Source organism: Dermacentor albipictus, chromosome 2 (assembly GCF_038994185.2).
Source record: "Dermacentor albipictus isolate Rhodes 1998 colony chromosome 2, USDA_Dalb.pri_finalv2, whole genome shotgun sequence".
Classification (NCBI taxonomy): domain Eukaryota; kingdom Metazoa; phylum Arthropoda; class Arachnida; order Ixodida; family Ixodidae; genus Dermacentor; species Dermacentor albipictus.
In genome coordinates, this window is record NC_091822.1 from 146,706,728 (window position 1) to 146,732,972 (window position 26,245).

Below are 26,245 nucleotides of genomic sequence, written 5' to 3' on the forward strand. Positions count from 1 at the left end.
GGCATGGCCACTGCATAAGACTCCCCTCTGATAGCTCTTACGAATAGGCAAGTCTCTGCACTGGGTTGCCAGCAAAATCTGGAGCAGGTCAACTTGAGTGCAGTTGCTTCCGCAAGTGGAAGTCGTGTGCAAGTGTTAGTCTATGCGTCTGTAATTTCATGTTTTGTGTACAAGAATTTGTATTTCATTGTTTCAGTGTCCTTTTTTTTTTCATGATGTGTGCATGGTATTCTGTGCAAAGGCATTTTTTTTTGTGCCCATGCATCTACTTCCCGCACGCTTCTTCATGAAATAAACGAGTTGAAGCATTTTTTCATTCATGTTTTGTCTTCCCCCATTGTCTCTTTCTCTTAAAACTATGCAGCCCCGTTTTGCAGCAATGTATGGAAAAATTAATTTTGCCCAGTGTTCATTGGCTGATTTATTCAATTTAGTATTTTCAGTGTCTGGCGTCACACAATTGAGTTAACTTCAGGTTGTTCAGCTTTTGTGAAATGTTAAATTGCAGCTGTTCTTGATTTGTTGATTGAGCTGATAAATTCAAAGTTGAATGATTACATTTGTGTGCATTACGCCTTGCAGGACACATTGCACTGTTTTCCGCTGCACAGAACATTGTTGATTATTTTCACACATTTTGTCTTGCCACAGCATGGAGACACGGCATTGCATATTGCAGCATGGCATGGGTTTCCAACAATTATGCATGTTCTGTGTGAAGCAGGGGCCCACACACACCTTCGGAACAAGGTTCGATATCATGGTTGATTTCTTTAATTTTGATTTGAGCAATTTTTGTTGCTGCTTTATGTTTTGTGCATGGCAGTGTGCTTTGTGGTGTGTGCCCTATCTGGGAAGTGAACAAATGCTACGAATGCAGATACCTTAAAGGCGCTTGCAAAATGTTTTATAAAAGAAGCAGGCAGATCTTTATTTTGGAGGGGGCGGGGTCATGTTCTCATCTATCCTTCGCAAGAAAAATTTCTCGAAATGTACCTTGTATGAGCAGTGTTATCAACATTGAAATGTTGCTGCTGCATTTGGCTCTAGAGTGCTGTACAAAAACCATTGATAGTGCATGCTTTTGTCATGTCTAGAATGTAAATTGCAAACTTCTAAAGGGACACCAAGGAGCAACACCAAATATGTTTAGACTGCCCAGATATATATTCCTTCAAGGCTTTGCTTGCTTGCATTTGATGCAATGTGATTGAGCACTAGCAGATGTAACAATGGTCGAAAATTCTCCAATTTCTGCACTTCAACACCAACAGCAACACACCATTGTTCCATCACAAATTTTAAACTGTATTTTCACATATTTTGGCCATTCTTGCGTTGAAAAAAATTGTCAAGAGTTGTTGGGTTGAGTTTATGGTTTCTTTAGAATGCAGTTGTAATCTTTGTTTGTGAATACAGTCAAACCTCGACATAACAGTAAATACATAGTATATATACTTTTTGCAGATATCCACATGGGGCATGCTTATAATGATGCATGCTTATAATGATGCATATTATGGAGGTATTGTCATGTTTTATGCAACATAATTATAACGAGGTTCAACTGTAAACGGTTAACTAGCCCTGCACAATCGCTGTCGAAATCCGTGGCATCATGGGAGGCTGCAGCACAGGAGCTTCACAGGGGTGTTTCAACCTGCGGGGACATTGCTTTTGCATCTTCGCTGGGTTACCAAGCTCCCACTCACGTTAAAGCTGACGGCTATGGTAAACCAGAATTTGTAATTTTTTGCTCCAGCTTATATCAATATATTTCTCTTTAGTGTCTCTGTAAGGTTTACAGTTTACTTATTGTCAGTGCATGTACCAATTTTACCCTTCTTCATTCTCATCTTTGTGTGTGCCGTAGTGTTCACCTTAACTTATTGTCAAACCTACAATGTAAACATTCAAGTAATATAGGATGGTCAAATGCAGGACGAGTTGATTTGGTAGGAGGTCGAAATTTAATGGCGTTGCCACCTTAAGGTGATACATTACAGTTGTGTCTGCGTATCATTAACAATGTGTCAGTGGTTTTCAAGATCTGTTGTTTACTGCATAAAAAAAAAAAAATTACCACCACTCATTTTCTCCAGCTACTTGCTTTTATTGTTATGTGGACCTTAGTTGAAGGAAAACTTGCATTATTTTGAAACAGGAAGGCGAAACTCCAATCCACACAGCATCAGCAAGAGGTCACCTTGAAAGTGTTCGTTGCCTCCTTGAAGCTGGCGCTGACCCCGACCTTTTAGATAAGGTTTGTACATGTAGAAGAGTTAACTGCTGGGCTAGTTGGTGATCTTGCATACTAAAAAGATCTTGCGCCAAAACAACACACACAAGAAAGACGACGACACCACGAGCACCCGTGGTGTCGTCGTCTTTCTTGTGTGTGTTGTTTTGGTGCAAAATCTTTTTAGTATGTTTGTACATGTACCTTACTGACCCCAAGTGGGTGTTATGCACTGTCTGGTTTTCTTTTCCCGATGCATGTACTCATGTGCAGCCTTTTCATCTGCAGCTGGTGATGCATCTGCATATATCGTGCACCTGCAAGCTTGAGTTGTGCAGATGTATACTTACTGCGTCTGGCATGTAGTATACTGCACGTTGAAAGCTGTACGCATAGCTCACTATGTTATTTTACTATCACTTCTTCAACAACACTGCCATAGGCATGCGAGCTAATATTACTCCACTACACACAGCAGGGAGCCCACAATATTGCATAAAAGATCACTCTACCTCTCAGGACTGTTTTTTCGAGGCCTCCCCTGTTATGTCCAGTTTATGACATCATAGATGCCAGCCACTGGGCAATGTTTGATACACGTGAGTTGCTCCTGAGTGAAGCTCAAGCACGCATGTACGCACTGTGACGTTCTAGTAAATGGGGAAGCCATACCTTTGTTCAGAACCAGGAGCTCTGCAGCCCCTTAGTCACGTGCCAACATATTGAAGGATTACCATAAGTGTACTGCCCCATAATTGTACCATAAGTGTAAATCCATAAGCATGCAGTAAGAAAGGAGCAATATGCAGCACATGTTGCTATCTGCACGGCCCCACCTGTGAGGAAACATTGTGTTGAGGATGAATGGAAAAAGTAAAAATTATACTCTTTATATATTCCTTGTTATTATTAGTACTTTTCCGAAAATTTCTGCTCTTATATATTCATGGAAAGGCATCGCACTCAGTCCAGTGGGTTCTCAGTTTTGAATAAGTGTTGCAGAGCTCCCTTGAGGTGCTTCTCAGCCAACTCTAGTTGTCTCACAAGAATACGGTGCTGGCATTGTACGTACACTTTGGCCCTTTGCCCATCATGACTTAAGGCAATTGAAATTCCTTTTGAATATTGTGCAGCTTTATAAGGCTTGATGTTATGCATGGATTTGCTAAAGATGATATTATAATTACTTTACAGTTTTCTAGTGCAACATTTTTAACGTACTGTTCATTATTTAATTGCCTTAACTGTATGAAATGCTTTGTGCATTCATGATGTTTGGACACTGCGGCATTGTTGAGATGCCAACTCACTATAAACAAGTGCCTGTCTTGGGTCATCTAGTACGTGACTCACAAGTCTGAATCCCAGTCAATAGTACAGATATTCCTAATTTCATTTTTTGGGAGATTGACAATTCGTGAGGAAGACTTGAATGAGACACTAACCTGGCTCAGTCTAAGACCTCGTTGACTGTGCCTTTAAGCATTCCAAGCTCAAATGCAATGCTGACATTACTGCCTGCTCACTGTGCTCACTTTCGTTTTTTTCCATTTTGCAGCATGGTTGCACAGCCCTTCACTTGGCTTTGAGGAGGCACCATGTCTCTGTAGCTCTGCTCCTCCTTCACAATGGCTGCCAAACTGATGTTGTTGACAATGTAAGTAAGCCTAGTTTGGTCATTCTCACACCCCTTGAACAATTGGTGAACTATAGGTGATGACATTTTCAAGATGCTTGGCTTTTGGCTCATTTTGCTTTGAATCTTGCGTGACCTCCACTAGTGTCCCTATAGTATCGTATTTTAAATGTACACAATACGCTTGTTATAATGAAATCAATTTTTTTGAAACTTTTATTCGAAGTATTTTGTTGTTCCAAGAGGACTGCATCCATTTGGATAGTATTAATTGAAGTGCAGTTGTACAATAATACAGGGCTCCACTTAGTATGAAGTGCAAAGTGGGGAATCCACACCAGAATGCTCTGTGCAGCATACGGATGACCATTTGCATTTGTTTAGATGGAGTGGAATGCTTGAAGCTTGACGCTGCCCAGGCAGAGATCGCTTCGAAGGTAATGCCACCATTTAGTGGAAGCTGTATGGAACGAACTGCATCATGTGGTGATATCCAGGAGACATTCATCAGCAGATTTTTACCACTGTCATGTTGCCACTATTGAGTACAGCTTTATTTTAATGTAGTACAATTAACGAGCTCCCATGCTGTTCGATTGTATGTCCCATGTTTATATCACACTTTTATAGCTCCTCCTATTTTGATAAAGTACCACTGACAATAAGGTCGATTTCCTGTTCCAATAACTCCATTGCAGCGAGGGTTTACTGTATTTCTAGTTCTTGTTGCTTTATGCGCTGTTGGCAGAAAAAAAAAGTAGGTGTTGTAGAAGCAAGCAGAGTGTTTTGTGATGGCAAGAAAGGATCAAGCAATCTTGTTTTTGCAGAAGCTTCCAATCTTCCTTTGAACTGACTCTCGGCTCCACGTACCATGTCAGATCAGTCACAGCATGCTAAGGTTGCAGTTATAAGTGTTTAAGAAGTGGTGTTAGGCTGCTAAGCATGAGTCACAGGATCGAATCCTGGCCCTGGCAGCCGCATTTCAATGGGGGCGAAATGTAAAAACACCCATGTGCTTAGATTAAGGTGCACATTAAAGGACCCCAGGGGGTCCAAATTTCCGGAGTCCCCCGCTTCGGCATGCCTTATAATCAGATTGTGGTTTTGGCATGTAATACGTACCCCCTAATTTAATTTTTTTAAAGAAGTGAACTAAGGTGGTTTCATTATCCATCATGGTGCAATATAGGTACCTCCCCTCACCTTTAATATTATATTCTACTTTCTCTTCACACCTGTGATATATTAGTGGTGCAGGTGGAGGCATCTCTCCTTTATGCCTCTCTCACTTTTTGTCCATCATGGTGAAGGAAGAGGCTGAGAGCTCCACCTTTTCTTAATTACAGTTACAACTTTTGTAATTCTCAATCTTTCAGCCTTTGATGTAATTGTGAGAACTGCCACATAGAGATGTAGGCGGAGGAGAATGCCACACTTTTTTAGTGAGGTAGGAATGAACTAAATGTAAGAACATGTTATCAGATCAGTTATATACATTTGTCTGCATTCTGGCAATAAAAATAAAGGCAGATGAGCCAAGCTGCAAGACCAAATTTCCAAAGAAATAACGACTGGAACAAAGTTTATGAAGCTTACTTGTAACATAACCAAAAAACTGCAACCCTACTTTTGAGAGCAAAGGAGATTAAGCCTCACTCTCTGTCACTGCAAAACTCCTTTTCATCAGTCATGTTATTATTGGTAGCGCTATAATTGATGCTGTTTTGAACTACAGATGTTAAACCATTTCACGATGACAATAGAGACAAAATGTTACATGAATGAAGCAGTAATTATACTCAATAAGGCTTTTTACAAGGTATGTTTACAAGAGCATTTACAGCGCTGACCAATGTAGCTGATGGCTTTAGCAAGGGTCCATTTATTGTCGGCTTCGTTGGGTGACAGTGCTCTTTGAAGAGACGCACATAGAACACATGTGTACACCCTGTCAATATGAAAATGAACACTTCATCCGTGTTCAAACAGCGATTCTCGTAAATGTGCGAGGCAGAACCTCACTTACTGCTATTTGTTATGTTGATCTCGTGTTTAAGAATTCCACTCACGAACTTTTCCTCGTTACAAGCATGCACTAGTAAAATTATCAGCTTTGAACACAAATTCAGTATTTTCATTCATATTGGCAGAGGGCGCACATAGCAGTATGCAGCCTCTTTCCCAGTGTCTCACAGGATATATCTTAGTGCTGTCATTGCTTTCTTTTCACTTGCTGGGTACTTTCGTGCCACATTATACATGGCTGCCACCTCTCGTCTTTTTACAGCACGGAGAGACTGCAATCCATGTGGCTGCCCGTGATGGCCTGCTGTCTGTAGCCCAGACACTGTGTGCCTTTGGATGTAAAGTTGACGTGCCAAACAAGGTACGATAGCTTTCCTTTTAATGCAAAGCATTATTAGGATCAACTTCTGGGTTGCTCTGTAAATCCAGCTGGGTAGCTGCAATTGCATCCTCAATAAGGATAAAAAGAATTATATGTCTGACACGGGTCCACCAGGGTGGCAGCTCGATGCTCTGTCAGTTAGGCCACAGATGCGTGCACAGCTGAATAAAATAGCAACCTTACTGGTACTTCATTCATCGCAGCTAGCGCTTTGAGACGCTATGTGGCATGGGTCCTCTTTGGGATTGGCTCAGTTAAGCCCAGACGCGACACCCAGTAGGTGTTGCATCTAGTTGGCTGGTTGGTTTTTCTCTACATATAGATCATACCTACTGTGAAGGATTAGCTAAGAATCGGATAACAGTAGAAAAAAAGAATTAGTCGAGTACATGAAAAAGGAATAATAAGATATTTTGTGAGAGTTAAAGTAAAAGTAAAGTAACAAAGTGCCTAAAGGATTCAACAAGGAAATAGTCTTGAATTAAGCAGAAGTTCCTCATCTCCAACAGTGCATTGTGCGTGCTAACGTTTGTTCTTCCTACACTCCAGCTGGCGTTAGGCTTCCCCTCAATCAGATGCTTCCATGCCATGCCTGAAAAACCAACTGTAGGTTGGTGCTTAAGAGTGGTGTCAAGCATTCCATCCGTCATCCTCTCTCTTACAAAGTAGATGATATTCTAGATTTGAAAATTATGACAGCGCAAACACATGCTACCGCAAAGGAACAAGGACGAGACACAAGCGCTGTACTGTCACCTAAATTTTATTGGCGGAAGACGAACACCTTATATAAGGTGAAAGGCAGAGGTGAAGTGGAAGGGAGTGATACGATTGGGAAAAATGACTTTACTCATCAATGAACGAATGTGCCGGCAATCAACAGAAACGGAAAACAAAAAACTAGAAAAACACAAGAGATACTAACAGACAATCAATTCAGTAAGCGCCCAGAAAGAAGTTTTAAAGGATGTTCTAGTTCAGCCCCATGTGTGTGTGCAGGGTGATTTCTCATCCTCATTGTGCTGATGTGTCGTGAATTGTGTTTGACAAACTGTTACATATTTTACTAGAAATGATGTTGATGAGGTCATGCCACGATTGTGCTGTATAAGAAAAGATGCTTATAGTGTGTGCTTTACTCTGCTTCTAAAGAAGTTGTATTGAGTCCTGAAACAGCTGAGGTGAAGTACACACAGAAGGAAATGTTAAAATATTTCATCGCATGCAATGCGTGGCAAATGCTTGACATTAACTTAGGTTCCCATAACGTCTGAAACACCATGTAATATATTTATTTTTACATGAGCATTATGAATCATTCGCGAATTTTGTAGGTGTAGTATATCAGAAAAACTTGGTTTCAATCAAATATCTTCATCCACAAGCCCCATCTTAGTCGTTCTATGTTATAATTTTATTTTTATTTACTTATTTATGAGATACTGCGGACCAGAAATCGAAGCAGGGTCAGCAGAATTTGTTTTGGCATTTGTTTTGAAAAATTCAAAGTTAGAAAACCACAGCTAGAATTCAAGGTTAAAGAATATAAGTTGCTGGGCTCACGTTTCCCCTCTTACATTGTGCAAAAGATAATAATAAGTCCAAGCACAAGTTGCACATTGATATATAATTATCATTCACATGGATTCAAATATATCTATAGCATTACAGCTCCTATAATGTTATAGAAGGAGAGTACGTTGGTGCGGGAGTATGTTGGTGGAAGTGTTGCTTACTGATTTCAGTCTACATTCCTCTTCCAGGCTGGGTTGTATCCTCTACACCTGGCTGCAAAGAATGGCCACACAGAGATTGTGCGCTGTCTGTGCCTTGCTGGCTGCAATGTTGATCAAAAGAACCGGGTATGTTCACCTTGTGAAGATGAAAATGGACTGGCACATTTGAATCGTATGCATTGCTAACGTCTTGAATTATTGCTCCTGTGCAGGTCCGGAGTGGCTGTTTCATGATTCGTTTTAGAATATAGATTCACAAACTTGCGTTACAATTTATTCAGTGCTAAAACATCACTGCTGTCTTGTGAATAATCAGTGCCCTTACAGCGCTGCATCATTGATAGTCACCTGGCAATTTGTATTACTGGTATTTAATGCCAATATACACTTTTCCGAAAGTAAACATAAAAGAGCACCATAAGCACTAGTATAGTGCAAACAAAATTAAGGATGCATGTGTGCAACTATACCTGACCGCATAAATGTATACTGTAGGTCACAAAAGTTGACGGGACACGGTGATTTGTGAAAACGTTGATTCCTACAAAGCCAGCTTTTGTGACCTACAGATTGATGCATTATGTTAGAAGTGTCATGCCTTTACAGTGTAGAAATCAGTATTTGTCAAGGAACCTGTGCCCTGTAAACTTTTGTTCCCAACTGTATATATGTTACAGCTGAGCCATATGCTAAACTTAGGTAAACACGGCAAAGTATTCATAGAAGTGCACTGCTCTATCCGTAATAAATGTATCTTGTGTTTCCATTGCATTCCTGCACTTACTGTACGAAAGGTAACCACGGATCACCACCAACTAGCCAGAACGCACACATGGTTGAGTTATATTGCACCTCTGAGAAAACAAAGGCTATTGAAATGTTTTTGTATTCTTTAGCTGCACATAGCACACTGCAGGAAAAGGGCATGTGCGATGTTATTTCAAACTCCTAGTCTTGGCAGTCAACACGTTGTGCTACAACGTTTCAACTTGTGTTCACAGGATGGAATACCAGCAGAAATCACTGCCCTTGCTCAAGGCCACAGTTCTATAGGTGACCTGCTGAATCGACTTAGGAATGTAAGTGATAAATAGTGTGCCTTCTACAGCAAAGCTGTTAGGAAGAGTTATGCAACACTTGTTGCACGGCGACAAGGAAAGGTCAGCATGCAGCTGCGTGATCGGTGTCAAATGTCAATCGAAGAACAGTCAGCAATGCAGCCTGTGTGAGAGCCCTGAATTAGCTTTGGAAAGCAATTATCATTAGCTCTCAAATAATAAAAGTTACTTTGTGTACACCTCACTTGGATACACAATGACTTCCTTGTGCAGTTTATTTTAGCCAGTTATCCGTCATTTTTGTTTCTCGCGCCGCATTTTAACGGCTTCACGTTGGAGGTCAGCTAGGAGGGGTCCAAATAAGCAAGTATTTTGTGGATATTGCTTCTGGGTGTCTTGGCTAAGGTTAGTTATAATATCTGATTTTACCAATGCACTTTTTCAAGAATGATTTCAAAGAAAAATATGGGAAGCGTCTGTACAAAGCTCGGATATAGCAAAACACTTGCAAAGTCCTGGGTAGATCTGGTGCAGTGATGAAACAGACCGATAAAAGGCTGTGGCATTACACTGCTGAGATCGAAGTTGCAAGTTCGATACTGACCGCGGTGGCAGCATTTCAGTGGTGCCGAAATGCAACAATGCTCATGTACTTGGATCATATCGAAGTTCACGTTAAAGAATCCAGAGTGGTCAAAATTAATACCGTGGTCAGATCGTGCTTTTGGCACATGTTGCGTTCAATTTAACAGTCTCCTAGGGCGTGCAGGGGGTGCGAAAACTCTCTCATACAGTTTCACTGTCTTTGATGTGCGAGTTGCTTGGACTGGCATACCTCTGCAAAGGTATATTTGCTGCGCATTTATTTTAGTAGTGTTGTGTGACGTTCATTCCCACTCTCGTTTCCTTTTAGGAGCAACTGAAGGAAGAGTACATTGCTCAAATGATACCGGGGACTCAGCCACTGTCTCGAATAAAACTCAAGGTGCTCGGCCACAGCGGTGTGGGAAAAACTACAATGGTGGAGTCACTGAAGTGTGGATACTTCAGCAGCTGGTTTCGGCGCTCCAAGACGTCTCCTACATCACCAAAGCCAAAATCAAGTAAGTGCTTCAGTTGCTTTGAAGCTTGCCTGATCTGCTGCGTTGCTGCAACATCAACAAGTTTGACTCCACTTTCCAAGTCCTAGCTTTCTTCGGATTATACCATTGAAGCTATGGTTGCTCTTGGTTACAGTAACATATATTGCGAACACCTGACAATAGATCATGCTAATATGAATAACATGTTTGCCTTAACAGTGGCACAGCCCTGCAGTTTACATGACAGTGAAAACTGTCAATCCACATTGTTGTGATGACAGTTATCTAGTTGTTGAAACAGCCAGTTTGGGCAAACTATGTTTCTCTGTGCCTATTCTTCAATTTGAAATTCAAATAGAAAAGTAGAGATCATAATTTTGAGCTGTGATGACTATTTCTTTTCACTCAAGATGTGAAAAGGTCACAGAAGAAAAAGAGAAAATAGTGAAGAGAAAAAGTTCTGTAATGTATATTCCAAGAGAGCTAAGAGGCTGTAATTGGTCTTTGAACGTAGACATTGGATGATTGAAGACAACAGTATTAGCAAATGAAATACTCCTCAACATGCTAGCAATCCAGGCCAAACCATTGTACTTTTGCTGTGCATGTATGTGGAACTCAATAGAAACTACATACACAGATACAAACATACTGAAGGTACTGGGGCAATAATGAGAACTTAAAAATCAGTGATGGCAAAGTTTAAAACAGGATAATTACACAGTGCTGTGCTTAGTTCCAAGTCACAGTGCATTTTCATCAGTTGTGGGGCCACACACAAAGCACTGCAGCACATTTGAATAGGCACTGCATATGGCGCCGCACTCCAAAAAATGAACCTAACAAATGCTTATGTAGCTGTTCCACAACCATTGCATGTTTCCTAAAATAATTCATGTAAACTGAGACAGATTTATACTCTAAAGATAGATCGATTTCAGCTGACTGCGCATAATGCATAATGGCTAGTGTGTAGGGATGTTTGTTAGTATATACATGTAATGAAACAGTTCCCATCTTGCTTGTTTTTAACACTAAATCCAATTATATCCACATTAAGTTTATGTAGGGGGTGTGCATTGTGACAGTCACCACGATCATTATTTATAGCCCTTGTTTAGCAAGTTCTGGGCACATCAGTGGCAGCTTGTGCCAAAATTCTTCATTGGAGGTACATCCGCAAGAGATTAACTGATGGCAAAATAATCCCATGTAGCATTTGTAGAGGAAGTATAAAAGTTTTGTAAAGGTGGGAATATAACTTATTTGTGTGAAATAATGAGGCAGAATAGTCAAAATGCCAATGAATAAACAGAATCTATACACGAATGCAGCTGATTGCAAGTTGCTTTCCAGTTCTGCAGCTTTTAATAACTGTTTCCTTATACTTTATGCCCAATAACTAGGTTAATGGTTTGTGAAGTATATTTTACTGTTTAGCTTTGTTAATGTCCTGTCTTCCACTGATGCATGTTGCCACATATTGTGTCTTTTGGAAGAAACTGGTGGTCTTGGGCGTAGACGTGGCTGGTGTGTTTTTGAGTATGCTAAAGTAGTGCTGCATGATTGTTCCTTGTTCACTTTATTCAATGATTTGTAATATATAATGAGATAAAAGCAACATACTTTGTTTGAACAAAAACATGCACACTAATAGGCAGATTTCAATGAAACCAAGTTAAATCGGTTGGAGTGAAGTCGAATATATGAATTCTGATATTGTTGGCACAATATTTGTTATATCAGTCTCGTTGCTTGTCCGTCGTGTTCTCTGGCACCATCTGCAGCCGTGATAAAATGCATTGCCAAGTGTTTTTGCAGGGCTCTAGCACTCTAAATTTCAAGAGAGTAAGTAGAGTCGTCCCTCTCGCTCTTTGGCGTTTTCAAACAATAAACGTTTACTGGAGCTGGAATACAAAGCTCAGCAACAAGTCTGCTAAGTGCACGGTGGCTTTGAAAATTGTGACAAAGGCTGTCATAATATTACTATGATCATTGCCCGCTCTCAAGACACAGCAGGCCCCATTTTGTTGCAAAGTATAAATTTCACGAAATGTACTGAGAGATCGCCCACCACCACAAATCTCTATATGACACTACTGTGCCAATGGTTAATGGGTATGTTAGTTAATGCCTTGCAGTGGTTGGAGGCCACATTAAAACATTTTATTTGAAACTGAAATTTATTTATCAAGTTATTCTTGACACTTTTCAAGGTAGAGGAGCGAAAGACAATCAGCACCTAACAGGGGCTCCTACACCTACCGTATGTGATTGTGCATCAAGTTACACAGCTGCATACATGCTTTGTAGAAACACATTTGCTACAATGTATGCTAAGCACACACCACTTGTTTGTCATTCGGCAAGCACTTTTGCTGCTGGTAATTTCAATGCTCGGATTGTGAACTCTTTCACCTCTTACGCTCTTTCACCACTTGTTTTCTGGTGAATCTTGCTGTCAAAGGGGTGAGCAGCAACTCATTATAATTATGCGCACAGTACATGCTAACCATTTGGCTTTCTTGTACAGCGTCGGGGCCCCACAGCAGCCGATCCAGCACGCCAGCAATGGACGAGTACACCATCGACACAGACAGTGAGAACAACATTAGAACTGCCGACCTCAACGATGCCAGTGAAATGAATGACTACAAGAAGGCGATCACACCTCCTGCTCTACTCATCTCCAGCTGCACGGATATGATGAGCAACTCGCAGCCACTGTTTTCCGAGACTACAAATGTCAACTACACACATGGCATTGACGTGCAGCAGGTTTGTAGGGGGAACAAGATTTTTTGGAATCGGTGGCAGGAAGCTTGTAAAAAAGTTGACATGCATGCATTCTGAGGGATGAACCTAACGAATGCTTATGTAGCTGCATGCATGCATGCACTGATATAAATTCTTTTTTGTAATATTATACAATAGTAGAAGGTGATCGAAAGGTGACAGAAGAAGCGGAAGCTCAATAATTCGAAAAGTATAGGTGGTAGGACTATGCGGTTGAGGGAAATGCACAGAAATACATGGCATTTTTTTTTTTTGCCAATACATTTTTTGCAAGGATAGTTACATTTGCACCAATGTGTGTTACTTTAGTTGTGTCATTATATTTTACCATGGCACATAGCATTTCAGCGCTACCTACATGTCCATGACCAATGTAGCTATTCAGGCAAGAAATGTTTTGGTACAAAAAAATTTCATGTCTTTCTGACCGTTTCCGCCTATACTATCAAATTATTATTGAGTTTTTACTTTTTCTGTTACTGTTGCATCACCCTGTATTTAGGTTGTTATGACTTTTGTATTTGTGTAAATATGACAAGTGCTGAGGTTTTTAAGAGATATGAAAACAGTCTCCATTGCAAACACATTAAAATTACCTGTTTAATTGGCTTTCTAGCCCTGTCTTAAAGTACATTTGACGTGCCTAAAAACTGGTCTCAAGATTATGTGTAGCGGCATCGGAATATTGTGTACTTCAGCTAAAACTTATGTGAGCCGAGTACCCACAAGTCCGTTAGTTACGTTCACAATGCACTGTCAGCTCTATTTTTGTTCACGAGAACCTAGACTACAGCTCTTCGATGGCTGCGTGCAGCAAAAGCTTTTTGAATACTATTTGTTGACAGCAGATCAAAATTGGTGCTGCCTACATTTGGCTGTCAGGCAGATAAACAAAGAAAAGCTGTTTTCTGGCCACTGTACAAGTGTCGTTTGTTTTCCTTGCTGATCTAAGTTAATTTCTCTGACAATATTTGAAAGTAGTACTGTAACCCATGAAGCCGATTACCGTGCACTAGTTTTTCAATGTGCTAGGGCGCCACCTCTACTGTGCTGTTCCGCTAGTTCTACTGTGCCCAGAGTATTGCACTGATCTCATATAATTGAAAGGAAATAAAGTCGGATGTTGACTCGGTGACTTGTTCTGTGCATTATTCTTTCTCTTTGCTCAGCCTGTGCCATGAATGTGACATGTACTACTGAAGGTGATTGGTTGAACTGTTTAGAAAAGAAAAGAAGTACTACTAGGCTATATGCAACACCATAAGTAAATGGAGCATGGTATACAGTAGCTATGTGGCCCTTTGTCCAGCTTAGTGTGCTTCAGTAATCGTAGCAACCGCATATACATCCATAGCTGAATATTTGAAGAAACTGAATAAATGGATTTGTTCAATTTGTCATTAATGTTAAGATAATTTAATTTTATCAGTAAGTTGTGTTGACATGCTGAAGCTGCAGTGTCATGAAGGATTGATGGTAGCTTTCATTTCGTTTTTCTAATGTGCAGGTGACCGTGTCTGGTGTTGGTGACCTAAGCATATGGGAGTTCTCGGGACGTGAGCCATACCTGATGCTTTACGACCACTTCGTAGGCAATGCCCACTGCCTTCATTTAGTTGTGTTCAGCCTTGCCGAGCCTGTGCACACCCAGATCAGGCAGGTCTCCTTCTGGCTAGCTTACCTGCAAGCAAGGGCGCCACCTGTAGAACCCTTGGGTAAGCAGCATGCGTTGACTTTCACACAAATGTCACCAGAGGGCAGACCAATACTGCAGTCTGTCATTCAACCAATTTGAGAATGGGGTAAGCTTGTCACTGTTAAATGACTAGGTTAAGAATGTATTTGGGACTTTTTGTCTCTTTGATTCTTTTGTTTATTTTTTGTCAAGCCACATCCATCATGGTCTCTTTTGTTTACAACCAAATGTTTTACATTAAGGGGGCCCTGCAATGCCTTTCGAACATTGTTAAATTAATGGAGTTTAGCCGTTACTTTCCTCAACATCCTCAACTTTGTGCAAGCCCCTTCAATATTGCCCAACATTTCTCAGCTGTACTCAGTTATGATAATAAAACTACAGAAACCAGAGTGATGTTGGCAGCATGACAATGATTACTGCAGTATGACAATGACGACAGTGACAGCAATTTCATAATGGTGATGGCCTGACATAAACAATAGAGGCATAAAAATGATGGGGCGGTGGCAACACCTTATTGGCTGAAGGATGTGCTGTGAATGACTGCATTATGCATCAGCTATTCAAATATATTCCTAGAGGCCTCCATTCTCAGGGTCTGCATTGTGCACAAAGCCCTAGGTGAACTGCCAAGTGTAAACCAAGTGTAAAATTTGTCTTAGTGTTTAAGGCACACAGCTACTCACTGCACATTACCACAGGGACATGAGTTCAATCTGCAGTGGTGGTAGTCGTCAAAGTTTTGTTTTTTTCAATGTATGGTGAGGCTGAAGTTGGGGATGAGAAGGCGGTAAAGACAGCAGGCAGCTCGACGATGGCAGCGCTATAACGACTACACGACAACACACCAGAAAAGACAGATAGATGAATACAGCAAACTTTCTTTGGTGACGACAGTGATTATTGCACCACAGCAGTTTGCTGCTGTTGAAGTAATATAATTGTCTAGGTGTATGCTGCTGAAAGGAAGGCAAGCTGTATAACTGCATGAGCATGTTGTAGGTGTGAGTCGTTTTTGAGCAAGGAGTATAAAATTAGCCATTATCTACAAGAGTAGAGCATAGGTTTGCTTAATACTAGTGGTACAGTCTTCTAGAGCAACTATACAGCTGGGTCTTGGGAGTTCAAAGGTGAATCATTTCATACTGATCACCTTTCTTTCAATTTCCTTTCACTGTGGCAAGAAAGAAAAGTCAACAGTTAACATTGTTCTTTTTTTGAGTGATATAACTTTTATGTTTGTGCACAGCATGTATCGTAAGATGGGCTGCACCGGAGGGAAATGTGTGAAAAGTGAGCTTTCTTACCTGTGTGGTTGCACGTAATTGACTTAGTGTAGTTTAATGGAGCATGTGCTGAACTATCATGCGTGATAGCTGCAGATACAGGAATTGCTTGTTCTGTCAATTCTGTTCTGTGGCACTTGTGTTTTGTGCCAGAAGTATGCGAAACTAAAGAACTGCATAAAATCATGTGCATTGTATAAATACTTTGCATAATCTTGCTGCTTGCAGGAATGGGAGGGAAAAGTGCCTCTCCCCTTAGAGTAGCACTGGTGGCCACCCATGCAGACGTATGTGCGAGCAACATCAACAGGAACCAAAACTGTGATGTGCTGCAACAACAGAACAATGCTGAAGCTGACGCCAAGATCATCTTGGCAGCTGCACGGGAACGCTTCCAGCACGTTTTTGACCTGCACGAAACCGTGTTTGTCGTGGATGCCCATGTTGTTGGGTCCCAGAGTATGAAGTCTCTCAAGCAGTACCTCTCCAACAATAGAGCCAAAATCGTGCAGGTTAGTTGCTTTAGCTTTTACCAACCTAGCGGCAATGGTTGCTGACTCTTTCGCATTTATAGGCATTTTCATGTGTACCAACATGGGGAATTTTTACTTATAAGTTGAAGGTAGCTTGAATTAATATGTATATGCTTATCACATTCAAAGTTCCTATATTTACTTCTTCGTATGGGATACAAAGACAGTGCTTTGTATTGCTGAATAATAAAGTACATTATTTGGAAAACATCCTTTCCAAATCATGTTTCAGCCCACAGGATATTTGTCATGTTTTCTTAAACTACACTTTAGATTAGTGAATTGGTGGAACTATGTGTTATTGCTATAACAGTGTGTGCTGTTCAGACTTGTACATGTTAAAGAAAAGAAGTAACCAGTTACAATTACTTTATTAAAAATGTAATTGATTACAGTGACCAATTACTGCCCCACAAAAGATAGTAAGCAATTAGTAAAATCTTATATGATTACTTTTGTTTTCTTTTTTCCTCTGAATCAGTATTAACATTGCACAAGTACACTAAATAGAACAAGCTGGCCTGGCTCGATCACTGCGTCCTCGGCAGCAATCCACATTTTGTTTAACTTTGTTAACAATTTATTTTTGAAATTTTCGTGAGTTACCTTCTTATGTTTTCTTCTGAACACATCATTAGTGATACTGAAAACGTGCTCGACATGTGTCCTGGAAGGAAGGGTCGTGCGGTAACGTAGGAACACCGTGTGCTCAAGATTGTGGTTACTCAATGCCACAATGCTCGTGACTGAGACCTTCATGGAGCGCAGCATTTCATAGTTGCTGGAACTTGGAGAAGGCACTACCGGTAGGGACAATGAAAGCTGAAAAAGATCATTCGTAGATGATTTCCTGGCATCAACTTCTTATGTGGCTATTGCTATTGAGCTATACCAGTGCCAGTTTAATTCTTCATGGAAAACTTGATGGGACGTTAAGATAAAATGATAAATTCTGAGCCTTGAGGTTTACCTGTCTGAAGACGTGCACCCACGAGGCTTCTGCATTGCGCAGCCGTGGGCGTTCTACAGTAGTTCTCACCAAATTTAAGTGCTCAAGTTTCCAATGCCTGCTATAGCTTGGTTCGTTAATAAAGTGAATTGTTGCATGTATAATTGATTACTGAAAAGAGTAATTAAATTATAGTGAGCGTTACCGACAGAGTGAAAAATTAGTTCAAAAACTAACAGAAGTTGTAACTGACTACAGATAGTCCATTACATCTACAGTGTGGTCCAATGTTAAAGGGAATGCTCAAATATGCGGCTCTCACTTTGCTGGCACCCTCGCTGCAAGTGGCTAGGGCACCACTTGTCTTTGCACTTGTCATTGCATAATGTCAGTGCGCTGCTAAGATGTGCTGAAAGGAGTCAAAGCTACCAACCACAAGTTATCTGCTGCAAATTTAGGCGATTATACTCTTGCGATAGAGGAAAATCTGGACATGCTCTGCACAAAAGTTTTTCCTTTAACAGTGGACCGTTCTGTACATGATTAAATTTTTTACAAGTGTGTTGCTAGTGGGCTCATACACATAGAAGGGCGTGTTTATCAGCCTTTATTATTTCTCTTGTGTGTATGTACTTTTGTTGGTCACACAAGAAAGCCTTGCTCATGCTATGCATGTCTCTTTTTTTTTTCTGAGGTCATTTTTTTATTTGCTTCTCTTTAGTACAGCACAAACTAGTCTGTAAACTGTCCTTGGTTGGAAGCACCATCTTTTTGTGATGTCTCCTGCAACTCAATGCATAGGTCAACTCCCATTAAGTTGGCTTTGGGTAATTTACCTTCTTGCTTAATTGGAACAGCTCTCAAAGGTTCTGGCAAGAAACCATACATTGCTATAGAAGGAAAACTCATTTAGATTGAACTTGAAACCATGCCGCTTCAGCTCTTTCAATTCCCAGTGATCCCACCGGCACCCCCTTATGTGCGTGGTTGCTACTAAAGCCTTGAAAACATAAGGAATTCAGCAGATATCATTACTGCTTTTTCCAATGCTTATGCAGCATCTAAACATGTCTGCACTCTTCGCCACATGCTAGAATGATTCACCTGTCAAGATGAAGAAGCAGAAGCAAAAAGACCTTACAGACTTCTTTCAGCAGCAAAAAAGATTTAAACTTCATTAATTTTGCTGCCATTTCTTAATTTGACCTCTTGGATGATTCGACCAAATCTTGCAGTGCTGCAAGCATTGAATTAATGGGAGTTCACTGTATTAGCTAGGAATTTAGATGTTGCCGAGCACTTAAATTGTTTTCTTTTTTCTTCTTCTGCAGAACCTTCCTAAGAGCACTGGCTTTCTGGAATCAATGGTGGGGCACCTTCCCAACTGGAGAAAATCATCACCCTCATTTCCGGTGCTCACCTGGCGACAGTTTATGGATATGGTGCACATACAAGTGAATCCTCTGGCAGGGGAGGAACACATGCGCGAGCTCATCCACCAGCTCCAACTGATGGGAGAGGTGAGTTTGTCTTCTTAAGCAGAGAACTGAAGCAGAGAAACTGCCTTTGCCACAATTAGTGCCACTCCAGAATACAGGTCGATGCTTTTGGCTTATGTGAGACTTAGCTTAAAGCTACTACATAATTTTTATGAAAGAAATATTCCACAAGCTAGAGAACCCCAGGCTGCTGGCCTACTTCAAATGGCAATCCATCCAGCGTCAAGTTGCACAGTTCAGAATCCTTGCGGTGGGTGTACGTCAACCAGTCATTGAGCTTAGTCAAGCACAGACATGGATAAAGGACAGATAGAAAGGAAAGTCCTTGTATTAGTAGGAGACATGCAACTAGTTCAGAAGATTGCCAGTTTGCGCTTGCCCTGTCGGTGTTTTCAGGTGTGGTTTGCGTGTTTGTGAGTAGGAAGGATCGTAATAACTTGATTTACATATTTCTGGAAGCAGTGCCTTTGCCTTGTTTCAGAATTTGCAACTTACAGATTTTTCTTCGCTTGGTGGCAGCTTTTAGTGTGGATGTCACAAGACACTCTCCACTACCTGCACCATGCGATGCTGCCTTTAATATAGCCCTACTTCCCAGTTGATCATTCTGCGTACGTAGCCGGGGCCAAGTTGTCTGACTGCCATGGACATCAAAGACTCCTGCTGAGGCTTCTGATAGCACCATACCAGTCATCACTGGTGCTTTAATTGTGGCTTTGCATAAAATCCTTATACCAGCTGAAGTTGCCAAGTGAAAAGCAGTGGTATCTTGACATGTGCATAAGGGCAGTTCACAAAAAGCACTTGCTTATACTCCATCTCATAAGGCATTTGCAGCACTGTGGAAGCTACAGGATTCCTTAACCTATTGGAAGGTCGTAGACCCCATGAGATGTGTTCATCCATGTTGCGTTGTCTGCTCACCACCACCATAAATCGCGGTATACCACGTGCATGTACAAAGGTCCCAACAGGTCATGTATTGTGTCAACATATCATGTACTAAGCAAAGATAAAACCCTCTAATTCCACCATTAACCAGACATTTATCATTATGAAACATAGTTCCAGCGCACAATTGGACAAGGACGAGGAGAGAAAGACAACACGAACGCCGGTCTTTCTCTCCTCGTCCTTGTCCAATTGTGCGCTGGAACTATGTTTCATAATGCTAATCATAACCAACTAGCCCAGCTGTCCATACTTACAGACATTTATGCCCGGAACTATATTCCTCTGTGCAAGAATATTATTTATGTACACATCGTACCTTCAGCAATGTTGCAAATGATTTGCGAGATGGAGTGTAGTTATTGCTGTGCATCCTTGTGCGTATCGTGGAAAACTTTGCATCTTTCAAGTGGGCTGCAACGAATAGGCATGGAAGTCCAAAGTTCTTTTCCTTAATTTCTCTTGCCTGCAAACTGTCATCACAAATTTCAGTAATGATATAAAAAATTTAGGTGCTGTTTTACATGAAATGCTACAAAATATAATTAGTCACACTTTGTTCTTCTTCAAATGCAGTTTGTTTCTTTTTTAATTATTATTAACTACTTACTAGCCTCTGCCAGACATTCCCACAATCTCCGAATTAAATAAGGCAGCTTTAAAGAACTTGCCTTCTGTTTCGACGACGCTTTTGACTTGTGAAATCCCTGCTCTTGTTAGAACTGAGCCCGTTGCTGTTTGAGAGGGCTAATGTACTGATGTAACTTGACTTAGCATAATTTCTTCTTCCGTTTACTTAATGTGCGGCAGCGTGTCTATCAACCATGTTCTCTCTACACTGTGGTGCATTTCTCATGGTAGGTGCTGTACACAAAATCTGAGACGGAGGACATGGTGGTGCTCAATCCTAAATGGCTCTGCAGTTCTGTCATTGGAGAGCTACTTTCCCTGGAACACCTTGAGAAAGCACGCGTGACAGGTTGCTACACTGTGGAGGATTTCCAGTTTGCCTTCCCGGACACAGATGCCATAGACCTGCTGCAGGTGTGTTGCTCTTCCTTTCGTAATTACTGCACAACGAGAGCACACTGTGAAGTCAGTCAGAAAATTGGAAGAGCGTGTGAGGAATTGTACAAGACGTTGCGCAGAGCCTGATAATATAAAATCTGTGGTTCCTGTACAATTACTCACTTGGCTCATATTAAGGTTCCGTTGTTGTGGACAGGCTCTTGTTAGACTTTTTGCTGGAACTGATAGAATCCAACGAGTGATTTTGAGTGGGAGAACAAAAGAAAAAAAAATCAATTTTGTCACCTTATGACCTGTTAAATATACATTTAGGTGTTGAGAATCACTATCTTTTGTTAAAGATACAATTTTTTCCAGTCGGAAACTAAACTAATGTCTAAAGTGAACCTCGACAACGTCTAGTGCTTTTTACTATTCTCCAGTCTGTAAGAATGTAGTGAACATTGTTTGCAACTTCGACAGCAAGGATTTGTTTTCATGCTAGCTACGCTTAGGCAAGTGTAGGTAGTTGAACTAGTTGAGGTTTAGATGAATGAAGTGCAACGTGATGCATAGAATAGATGATATGCAAAATCTCATAAGCCATATGCAGGTCTGCAAGGCTTTGTCATAACCAGAAACTGACCTCCACTGGCCACATGTTTAATGAGGTACTAGTATGGAGTGCTCAGGAACAAAGCATAGGTATGCAGTATGGTCTATTCTTAAGTGGGACACCTATAGGGGGATAATAAGTGCACTACGACTACATTTCTTGCACCATGTCATGAAAAAGTGACTGACAGGATGTATTAGGCAGAAATCCATTAAGAAGGAAAGTAGAGTCTGTGTGTGCATGTTTATTCATTATTTATTGCTTCAGCAGAACTTGCTTTTGTCTGTTATCTTCTATGGCGGCAAGAGAAAAATCATGAACAATAAGTAGTGTAGCAGTTAAATTAAATCCTCCGTTTACAGTGTTTGGCTCCGTGTCACTTCTATGTGCAGAGTATTGCTACATAAGACCAATTTACATGAGGCACGGCCGTGTTTGACGAAAAGTTTAATATATTGCAATTCATCAGCAATAATGAGGGATGAATTTTTGTTTCAACGGTTTTGCCTGTAGCTAATAATTAAGTTGCCTATGTGCTCCAAACAGTGATTCAATTCCTGTTATGAAAAGAATTCAACATGACTGATAACTGGCGGTACATCAAATCAAGATTTAATTATTTTGTAATTATGAGGACTCACTAAAAAAGGCATGAGGGATCATTCTACCACCTCGACTTTATTTCAAAGCATTCTGCAGCACTTTGGAAGGAAATTATGTAACATGCACATTCCTTGACATGTCATCATAATTTGTCACTGAAAGGGATATCTCAGCTGTAGTTGATGGCAGAATACTACTCAGCTGTTCTCTGTAAGAGTGCGCCATACTGTACAAAGGCTCTTGTCAGCTGCAGTTGTGTAACAAGAAGCATGCTTCCCCTCACTTTTTTCTTCATTGTCATTGTTCTTGCACTATTGTGAAAACTGGGCTCCATCTCTGCTCTGCATGCAGCCATCCTTCACGATGAGTTAGTCCCTCTGTTCCCCTCTGCAAAGGCATTTGCCCCTCTATGCTATTTCTGCACATCTCTGACAACTGGAAGTGACTGCAATGCATTTAGATTACGGTATCCTCCTTTGTGTTTGTAAATGTAATACAGATGTCTGTCTGTGGATAAGAGATTTTGTTTGGAGGAAAGCTTTGTATGGCAGCTAATGTCTATATTTCTTATAAGTAAGCCACTAGTCATACATGTCAAGTATCTGGGCCCGTGACGATATCATTCATTTCCTTTTCCTTTAGTCAGAGTATTGGCTTGTTTTTGTTATACATGTCAAGTGTCAGGCCCCATGAAAATACAACAAATTTTTTTTTTTCCTTGAGTCACAGTATTGGCTTGTTTTTGTTTATCACGACCAGGTGTTGGAAAACCTCAAGATGTGCACCAAGTGTGACAATGATGGTGATGTGGAGTATGAATTTCCATGTTACAATTTGGTTGAAACACTGGAAGGCCTGTGGGACCCTTCAGATCCACGTTACACTCAAGGCGTATATTGTGGGGTGCACGTCCTCCCATTTGACGACTTTCCACACATCCTGGCCATAATCTTTACGCGGATACAGGTAACTGTCATATGTCTCGTATTGTTCTTCTCGTTAATATGCTTTTGGGCAGTTTAGAACTGATAAATATTTATTCAATTTAGTGTTTGAGCTGTGAAGCACATGTCTGCAAGTTATGCTGTTACATGTACAAAAGGAGTATAATTTAGGCACAGGGCTTTTCATTCGTAAGGAAAGCATCTCATTAGTAATCAGTCTGATATAGCTTCCACATTTCTTCTAAATATTATTGGAAAAAGGTAGCCAGTATGTTGTGCAAGCTGTTTAATGTTTCTGGATGCTGTTCAGAATTGATGTACGCCGTTGCAACTAATTTATTTAAAACTTACATTGTGTATATTGCATGCACCGCCTGTGTATATTGCACACACCACCAAAGTAATTAGAAAGAAACCACCATTTGGAAGACAAACTGCACAAAGGCGTGTATGAATTAAGAGGAATGCATAGGTCAAACATAAGCATGCTAAGGGCGAAAGAATGAAAGATAGCAAGCTGCAAATGAAAGGTGGCACAGGTAACAAGTATTATGCTCTAGAAAAGACAGGGGATAAAAAAGAAGCACAGAAGATGAATGCTTGCCTTGTGTCTTTCCTTTTTGTTCTGCCTTTCCTACAGCTTGATATACCTGTTAGAATGGCTTAGAAACAAGGCTGAATGTCAACCTGTGGCACAGGTGCCTAGAAGTTACCATGCTACACAGAAAAATGCACATCCCGCTTGTCACTACATAGTCATTGGAAATACCATGGTAAAAATTCTTTACATTGCCTAAAAAAAGTGGCATGGGCTCTCACGTGAGGAAGAGCGGTAGGGTTCAATGCAGTGTTGAATGAACATGAACATGTGTACAAATAGTACACATGTTTGTTCTCGAGATAGACAGACAATACAAGATGGCACTACATAGTATTTTTAACAAAAACATGGGTATGTGAGCTATAACGACAGCTTTAGCTGTAAGTGTGTATTCCTGGCAACAAAAGCATTACTGCCTTGAAGCCACACCTGAAGGCAAAATTTTACTACAACAGAGTTTTGCATTGCTGCGAAGCTGCACCATGGTTCATCACAGAAAAGCTGTGAATGCTATGATAACTGATGATGAAACATTTTTTATAGAGGTTCAGTCTTGCACTAAAAATTGTTATGATTTGTTTGTATAACAACCTCAATCTCATAACTTGGAGGCAGGTTGTGTGTGTAAACATGCAAGAAACATTGATGTCTGTATGTACTATTTTGAGGCATTTATTGGAATGTTGGCTAATTCTGTGCAGGTTCAGCTGCGACGAGCATCTATGGAACATGCAGATTCTGATAGTGATCTGTATCAATGGCTGCGGGGCAGCAAGTTTTGCAGTGGGGCACTGGAGGGAATGCTCACGCTAGTTGATAACGACAGTGCTTTGGAAGTGAAAGTGCGTGGTCCACGTGGCTCATCCTCAAGCTGGTGAGTAACACCATCATGCAGCTGTATATATGTAGTGCCAAGTACTTTTCATTAGAGCAGGAGGAAAAAGAGCAACAATAACACTAAGGAGGGATCATGTCATCAAATTTTAAAAATATTTTTTTTTTTAGCCAAGAGAGGTTGTCTTCAAGGAGCAGTATAGTATACCACAGGAAGAAAAGGAATGTGCTTTTTGCTGTGTGCTGTCGAAAATGCTATTGCAGGTTTTGTACAATGTGCACATTCCTGATGTTTGCATAGGTGTACCACTTATTAACACATAATGCACTAGTGAGTGCATTTGCACGATCTTAAGTTCTGACTGATTGTGATAGGATTGAAAATGAAATAATAAAAAAGGGTTTTACTATGAAGGCTCATTCTAAACTTGCTGATTGTAATATTAGCTTTTGTTTCTTGTGTGTGCGTTGTATATGCCTGACCAGATAATTAAGCATCCACATTGCCGCAGTGCACTGCGTGTAGCTCCATTTTTATGTACATTAACCTAACTGCACAATCAGTGCACGTAAACAATATGTGAGCTGTGTGGAGCTGCCATTTTTGATGCTCCTTATGTATCTTGCAGAACTGCATCTCCTCCTTTCTCCCAAAAAGAAACGAATAACATAGAAGCCAATACAAACTATGATTGTCATAGTGGAAGTAATACAGAAGGACTATTTGTTAACTGACCTAGAGCACTGAAACTCCACGTGAAGTTTTATAAGCCACTGCATCGATTCTTATGTGAAGAAGGCCTGCATGCTCCTATTTAGATACTATTCATATACATGCAGCACAACTAATTGAAATTTATAAATTTAGAGATGGAGAGAATTTATTTGAAGGGAGGCAGGGAGGTTGACCTGGGCTAGCTCGCTCTAGCCTGCTACTCTGTACGGGGGGAGGGGGAATGGGGACATAAAGGTGTGATGAGGGATGATGATGACATAGGAAGAGTTATGCACAACGGTGAAAGCAAGTTCAACATTCTGATGATAAACATTCAGAAATGTCATCCATGAAACCACTGCTGGGTTCTATACCTTGTCTGTTGTCACTAGTTCAAGTGAACCTTCGGATAAAGGCACCAAGACGAAGCTGGTGTGTGCACCTCCCCTGCGTGAGCAGCATAGGTGCCAAGCAAAAGCTTTACAGCATGTAAAGGGCTGCGATAAGTGGCTCCAGTACGGTGAGCACCTGCAGGGCACTTTTAGTGGCTGGATTCTGGCGACCACAGAGAATCATGCGCATTGACTTTGCCAGCTGCTTCAGTATTTTCTGAACGCTTTCCTTCTCATTCTGTCAACCTCTTTACTTACCCGTAGTGTCACCAGCTTCATTGGGTCTATCATTCTTGGCTACATGGTGCAAAGGACATGGTGCAAAGGACCACTAGCGCCCACTGTTATCGCCGTGGGTCTAGAAGGCAGCAAAGGCCATTCCATGACTGTATCAGCCTGTGGAGGCAAATATTCATTGTGTGCTCTCACTTACCTTGAATTAGCAGTAGGCATGGTTACCATCCTCAATGCATGCACATGCAGAGGTGATCGGGGTGCCTGTGCCCCGCTATACGGTTTTTCTGATATGGCATTGTGGCGCTTCTTGTGCGAGTGTTGTCCACTTTGGTGAACAGATTTGGTAGCCTCTTTACGTGAAGATTGGTCTCCTTCCATTTTTTGAAGAATACAAGCCTCTTGTTGCATCTTCAGGCATTCCTTT

At 40.9% G+C, this 26,245-nt stretch overlaps 1 protein-coding gene across 5 annotated transcripts in view; it reads left to right on the top strand.

The window, feature by feature from the left end:
* Nucleotides 1-26,245, top strand: part of LOC135904694 (death-associated protein kinase 1-like) — a 192,955-nt gene that overhangs the window by 160,327 nt on the left and 6,383 nt on the right. For all 5 annotated transcript variants that reach the window (XM_070534064.1, XM_065435624.1, XM_065435623.2 and 2 more), the window contains 14 exons: nt 652-750; nt 2,165-2,263; nt 3,798-3,896; nt 6,163-6,261; nt 8,046-8,144; nt 9,020-9,097; nt 9,990-10,179; nt 12,692-12,936; nt 14,462-14,669; nt 16,168-16,451; nt 18,753-18,941; nt 20,733-20,915; nt 22,858-23,064; nt 24,345-24,517. In XM_070534064.1, the coding sequence (XP_070390165.1) occupies nt 652-750; nt 2,165-2,263; nt 3,798-3,896; nt 6,163-6,261; nt 8,046-8,144; nt 9,020-9,097; nt 9,990-10,179; nt 12,692-12,936; nt 14,462-14,669; nt 16,168-16,451; nt 18,753-18,941; nt 20,733-20,915; nt 22,858-23,064; nt 24,345-24,517 (2,252 nt within the window). The remainder of the gene's footprint in view (nt 1-651; nt 751-2,164; nt 2,264-3,797; nt 3,897-6,162; nt 6,262-8,045; nt 8,145-9,019; nt 9,098-9,989; nt 10,180-12,691; nt 12,937-14,461; nt 14,670-16,167; nt 16,452-18,752; nt 18,942-20,732; nt 20,916-22,857; nt 23,065-24,344; nt 24,518-26,245) is intronic.